At 45.7% G+C, this 6,418-nt stretch overlaps 1 protein-coding gene across 1 annotated transcript; it reads right to left on the reverse strand.

Moving 5' to 3' along the window:
• Positions 1 to 1,036: 1,036 nt before the first annotated feature.
• On the reverse strand, positions 1,037 to 5,620 carry gpib (glucose-6-phosphate isomerase b). Its single transcript, XM_029145375.3, has 18 exons — positions 5,436 to 5,620; positions 5,215 to 5,305; positions 4,963 to 5,031; positions 4,709 to 4,828; positions 4,530 to 4,613; positions 4,301 to 4,447; positions 4,146 to 4,217; positions 4,022 to 4,066; positions 3,886 to 3,939; positions 3,351 to 3,411; positions 3,217 to 3,260; positions 2,945 to 3,097; positions 2,700 to 2,829; positions 2,537 to 2,613; positions 2,291 to 2,419; positions 2,017 to 2,092; positions 1,660 to 1,726; positions 1,037 to 1,497 (listed from the first exon to the last, which is right to left on the reverse strand). The coding sequence occupies exons 1-18, from the start codon at positions 5,606 to 5,608 to the stop codon at positions 1,374 to 1,376; spliced, it is 1,716 nt and encodes a 571-aa protein (XP_029001208.1). The 5' UTR covers positions 5,609 to 5,620; the 3' UTR covers positions 1,037 to 1,373.
• Between the last annotated feature and the right edge of the window lie 798 nt (positions 5,621 to 6,418).

A 6,418-nucleotide genomic window follows, 5' to 3' on the forward strand; every position in this document is an offset into this window, starting at 1 on the left:
GGGGGTGCTCTTGAACGGGCCAAAGCGGAAAAGAAGTGACTGACGGGCACAACCAATAAAGCATGGAGCGGAATGTGAGAGAACGCAGCTCCATTGTTCCGAAAACACACGCCAAATATTTCACATTCTTCATTACTGTTATTTGTTTCTGCTCCGTGACGCTCGTGCCGACTTGCTGCTTGTTTGTTGAAGGAGTAGACTCTAGTTAATATGAATATTTGTAGGTGCTTGCGTGACTCAGCTCACAGTCGGCTAAAGGTAGCTGCCATTCAGAAATGTGATACCTCTCTCTCTCTGAGTCGCCTGCTTTGTGGCAAATTTGCAGCTGTGAATCGCTTTGGTTTTGACATTTTTGTTTATAATTGTCATCTGTTGCCCGTGAATCGACTGCGATGAGGCGTCGCATCCTCAGCCGAACTAACTTTCTTCTCCGTGTCGTTTCAGAGCCTGAGATGAAAAGAACAAGTTAGATTTTGAAGTAAAGTATTGTTGCCTGGCAACAGCATTGGAAACCCAGCAGTGTGTGAGGGTCTGGGGTTTTTTTAAACTTTCTGTTTGTCCTCATACACTCGCTGTAATTGGACTCAGCAGTGGGTTTGAGGATAATGAAACATGAATATCAAATCTATTTTTGGCCCGAACTTTTTTGTGCATGATGCTTTCTGTTGCACGTCCCTCGATTTTAACCTCATAGGGGAAAACTAACAGGAGATTTTTTTCTTTTACACACAATATCAAAAATCATTAAGCATGTTGTGCTGCTCATAGTGGCATTGAGGAACAGCTCACAGTTCAGAAGCTGTTCAGTCCAGCTGTTTGTTTTTGTCTAAATGGAAGCTGTGGAGTCTGGGGATTTGTGGGGAGGAACAGCGCTGATGGACTGACCTTTGACCCTTTGTTCCACCAAACAAATAGCAGCTTAATGGGTGGCTGATTTGCTCTCAGTATACAAATCCTGTGCTCTGATGCCATCTAGTGTCACGTTAGAGACTTGTGAGATTGGGAGAAGAACTTTTTGCAGCTTTTGCACGAGAACTGTATGCAAATTAGTTTTATTTATTAACCAAAGTGAACAATTGTTAGATTTACGATAAACATCTAAGGTATTCAGTCCAGAAACTTCATTTCTGTGGCACTTTGATACAAAAAGCTTTCCCCCCTCTCAGTAGGGAACCAACAACTACTACAAATAAAAGTGCTGTAAATGACAACACTGTGGACAAAATCCTAAGCAGAGCACAAACAGACAGTGCCTCAGTTCGACTGTGTGGGAGCGATCAGCTGCGTCTGCCGGCGCCCTGGCCTTGCAGCACGCAAGCTGATTCAACGGTTAATGAGGCGGAATAAAGTGCAGGCCGTTGTGGCGACTGGACTCAGGCAAAGTTCTTCTTGAGGAAATTGATGAGTCCGTTGGTGGAGGAGTCGTGGGAGTGGACCTCTGCATCGTCCTTAAGCTCGGGCTCGATCTTCTTCGCAAGTTGTTTGCCCAGTTCAACGCTTATAACGTGTAGAGGGGGGAAAGAGGGAGAGACAGGGGTGTGATGTGTCAGTCTGGTTAACACACATGTATTCAATGTTCCCGTGTCTTTAAGAACCAGCTTGTAAATTGGAATTAGAGGTTCGGTCAGAATAAAACATTTACACATGTATGTGACTCACCCCCACTGGTCAAAGCTGTTGATCTCCCACATTAAACCCTGGATAAAGATCTTGTGCTCATACATTGCTGTATTAAAAACACAAAATAACCACTATTGTAAAATCAGTGGCACTGGAGACAGGCTTGAGTGATTTCATGTTTTTTTCCAATTAAAAAGGAATCCAGGACAAAACAAAGGCTCCACATACAACCACCTACACAACCTGCACTCTTATTCAACTGGGTGCAGACATCACTGTAGAACCTTATGATAGTAAAGCTAAGGCTAAAGCAACATTCTCAGTATGGATTGTTAAGAATGAAACCGATTTATCGATTTGTTGCCTTTTAATATCATAAAAAGTCCAAATCCTCACCTATGAGCGCTCCAAGTGTGTACGGCGTCAGCTTCTTGAAAATAATTGAGTTGGTTGGCCTGTTTCCTTGGAAAACCTGCGAAAAACAAGCGTAAATATTTAAAGGCTTGTTCAGAATCATTGCAGATACTCCCAACAAAGTATGAATTGCTGGGTTTATTCCTGGTCACTGGAGGGCACTGCTGTCTATGCTTTATTAACGCTCAGCGCTCAGGGTCCACCTTATATCTGAGTTGGACAGCATGTGTAGGAGCTGCAGAGTTTCTGTCTTTACTTTGTGAGGCAGGATTGTTTCCAGAGCGTCTCCGCTCAGGCCGCTGGCTTCCAGCTCTTTTTTGGCCTCCTCTGTGGTTTTGCCTTTCATCAGTGCCTCCGTCTGGGCCAGAAAGTTGGCCAAGAGGATCTGCAGCCGCATCGAACATCCAACAAAGTACAGCGTTAATACGAGATGTGGATTTACCATACTGCAGGTTGGACTGGCCACAGAACATATACTAGTTCAGGTACTTCACAACAATACCTTGTGGTGCAGGTTGTCTCTGATGGGATGCTGGGACTGAGCTGGGATCAGGAAGTCACAGGGCACCATGCGTGTACCTGAGTTAACAAAGTGACGTATTGAGGCCATCTTAGTTAATATTATTAAAATACAACAAGGTGATGATGCTATATGATAGTCACACCTTGGTGGATGAGCTGGTAGAAAGCATGCTGCCCATTAGTTCCTGGTTCTCCCCAGACTATTGGCCCAGTATGGTAGTTTACACGTGTCCCACGGTTAGTGATGTACTTTCCATTAGACTCCATGTCCCCCTAGATGACAAGCAGCCATTTAGTTATTTATCATATAATGTCATAATGAGGCAGACTCCTTAATGACACTGTGATGAATCAGAGAGGAGGATGTTGCCTATGAAACAGCACAGACCTGTTGGAAGTATGCAGTGAAGCGATGCATGTACTGGTCGTAGGGCAGCATGGCGTGAGTTTCGGCGTGGAAGAAGTCGATGTACCAGATTCCCAGCAGAGCCAGCAGGATCGGAGCGTTCTTATCCAGAGGAGCGGAGCGGAAATGGTTGTCCTGGAAAGCAGAAAGAGGTCCTGGGCTTTCTCCTCAGAACGCCTCAAGCAGTTGGTTTTTCTACATGAGACCGATGGAGAACTGGAGGAGTGACCTCCTCCTCCTCCTGGTGAGCTTACCATCCAGTGAGCTCCAGAAAGAAGCTTCTCAAAGTTCTCAAACCCTGATAAAGTGGAGATAAAACAGAGACGTTCAATGAACTATTAATAATCAGTCCTGGTGGTTGAATCCTATGTTTTTTTATTTTACATACCGATGTGCAGGGCGATGGCCATTCCGATTGCTGACCACAAGGAGAAACGACCACCAACCCACTATAGAAGAAACCAAATGGAAAAAAATGTCCATGTTATCTGCAGAATGTGAGTCTTTGATGCAGCTGGGGCAAAGGTTGCACCACGTTTACTCATCCACTACGTCTTTGCATTAGCAGAAACCAGGTCACTGTGCATTCAGTTACATAAAGAGTGTAAAAGACTGGCAGCCTGGGTCCATGTCGTGGCCGTTGCACTTTAAATATCAACAATGTACCTCAAAGTAGGTCCCTGACCTTTGGTGCAACCCAGCCTTTACAGTAACCTCTGCAAGAGAGAAGGTCGCTGCCAATAATAATCTCTAGAGTGAGGCTTCTGATTTCCCAGCAGCTGTTGGCCAGCGCGTCCTGCCCACCTACTTCACAGGTCAAAAGTCTAGCGTATTTATAGCTGCTGCCTGCAGCCGCATCACAGTCTGCGATGAAGACAAGACTCCCTGCACGCGCTCTGCTCTGGGGCCTGAGGAGCACTCACGTCCCAGAACTCAAACATGTTCTCCGTGTCGATGCCGAAGTCCTTCACTTTGGCCTGAAGGGAGACAGAAGGCAGCAGAGCGGTGAGAGGCGCGTGTCACGAGCGCTTTGACGGTTAGCACCGTGTGACGACCTACTGCGTTGGTGGACAGAGCCACGAAGTGCTTGGCAACAGCCGCTTTCTGTTAAAACATAGAGAAACGGCGTGGAGTCAGCGCAGGTTCATCAGCTGCTCGTTCCCCAGCGTCGCAGTGCACTCACATCTTTGGCGCGTTCGAGGAACCACGCTTTGGCCGACTCGGCGTTGGTGATGGTCTCCTGGGTGGTGAACGTCTGCGGGAGTAAAACAACAGACCCTGACGTGAAACCCGGACTCATGTCTCTTTGCAGAGTCGCGTGTCGGGTGAACATCCTACCTTGGAGGCAACGATGAAGAGAGTCGTCTCGGCGTCGAGCTGCTCCAGGGTTTTAGCGATGTGCGTTCCGTCGATATTAGACACAAACCACACGCGGGGTCGGCCCTTCGAGTACGGCTTCAGGGCCTCGGTCACCATCAGAGGGCCCTGCGGTTGAAATCCAAGTGTGTGACTTCACAGAGTCTGTTAATGAAATGAAATAAAACATGTAGAAATGAATCGGACTCACCAGGTCAGATCCTCCAATGCCGACGTTGACCACATCGGTGATGGCCTTGCCCGTGTAGCCCTTCCATTCGCCGCTGTGGACTCTCTGCGTGTCACGCAACGGAGCGACAGGTCGACACAATCGTCACAAAGCTTGTCTAAAGGCGGAATGAAGGATTCTGGATCACGGGCATCACTCACGTGACAGAAGCCCTTCATTTTCTCCAGAACCTTGTTGACGTCCGGCATCACGTCCTTTCCGTCCACCGTGACGGGAGCGTTGGAGCGGTTCCTCAGAGCCACGTGGAGCACAGCGCGGCCCTTCAGACCCATCACAACACAAAGGCCACAGCAGCACACGTCACTACGTTATACTGTTGTAAACTAACTTCAGCTCGGCAGCTTCTTGAGGTATAAACACGACCTTCATTGGGAAACACATTGAGAATGAGCACCTCAGTGAAGTTGATTTTCTCTCCTGTGAACATCTTCTCTCTGGCTGCTTCAATGCCCCTTGACTTGGCCTGAAAATAGACCATCGGAGTTACTTCTTTACAGCATCAGATCAGAAAGCCGAACGTGTGCACATACTTCACCCTTGCCCCCCCCCCAAACCCAGCTGCTGCCAAGAGCAACTCTCACAATCAAAGCCCGACTTTACCCCAAAACAACAACGTCAGAGGTTGTGAATAAAAGTATGGACCGACCAAGTCAACCAGCAGCTTCATGACGTCGTCTGTGATGAGATTCTTGGAGTAATCCAGAAGAATGTCTCCATCCTCAGTTTTGAGTGTGAGGCTGTTCAACAGAAGGACAGCGAGTGGAGATTGTTGGCACTGAAAACCTTTAATGGAAATGCAGAATCCAACACAAGTACAATTCTGTGGTTTTAATTTTGTTCCATAAAAGAGACATTTCTACCGTATACCTGAACTTGTTGAAGCGCTCCTTGTCGGCCTCAAACATGTGCCTCAGGTTGAGGTTCAGGGCATGGGCCGTGTACCATTCCTGCAGCTTTTGGAAGTTGGGGTCCTGTGAGAGTCCCATATCTTTCAGGTTTCGCTGTGCTCTGCTGCTTGAAATTCCCTGACTGAGTGGCATCGAGCAGGTCGCTGGACCAGCTTTTTGAAGGACCAGATCGACATGTGCCCCTCCCACAAGCGACACGCTATACTCAGTGCTGGCCACACCTCCACACTGTCCTGCAGGATCATGAGCATCACTGAAACACACAAGGGCATTTGTATTGCTCATTACAGATGGAAGAAGTAGTAACACATAACAAGACGTTATAAACAGTAAGCAATATGCATATGTAATATCATATTACACTATGAAATAACACCAAAGTGCAAAGAAGTTAATGATGTGTTTATACACCAGAATCCAATTATCTTTTTGTATGTAACCATTGTACTATTGTCAGGAATAATAATGCATTTATGTTGTAACATTTATGTTGTTTTTTTTGTTCAAGGCCCTAATCGGTTTTGTTAAAAGTGTGGTACTTCAAGTATGCTTTGTGCAAGAGATATGAGCGGACGTTCACCCCATCAAGTAAGTAGGTTTGAAATGAAGTTGAGCAGGATGCGATCTGCTTTTCCAAACATAGAGGGCGAGAAAACACTGTAGCTGGAACAAGTTATTTTTAGCAACAGCTTAAGCCATTATAACTTAAGAATTATAACCTAGTATATTTTAATGGAAGTGAATTGAATTAAAACATAAATACTTGCTACATTGCACTATTGAATCATTCATTCACTGCTGTTAATGTACAAGCAAATAGACACAGAAAATACGTTTTTCACTTAGATATATATTTCAATAGATGTGTTATTTTTGTAATGCCTACATATTTTATAATAAATATTTTCGTCTTCTTTTGTAAATATTTCATGAATATTATAA

The sequence above is a fragment of the Betta splendens genome, chromosome 3 (assembly GCF_900634795.4).
Source record: "Betta splendens chromosome 3, fBetSpl5.4, whole genome shotgun sequence".
NCBI lineage: Eukaryota > Metazoa > Chordata > Actinopteri > Anabantiformes > Osphronemidae > Betta > Betta splendens.

Bases quoted from the DNA above. Each gene is read 5' to 3' on its own strand.
- gpib (XM_029145375.3), bottom strand. From the start codon at position 5,608: ATGCCACTCAGTCAGGGAATTTCAAGCAGCAGAGCACAGCGAAACCTG. The intron at 4,448-4,529 runs GTGAGTCCGATT...TTTCAACCGCAG, and splicing joins GCATTGGAGGATCTGACCTG to GGCCCTCTGATGGTGACCGA. The intron at 2,420-2,536 runs GTATTGTTGTGA...ATGCGGCTGCAG, and splicing joins GAGACAACCTGCACCACAAG to ATCCTCTTGGCCAACTTTCT.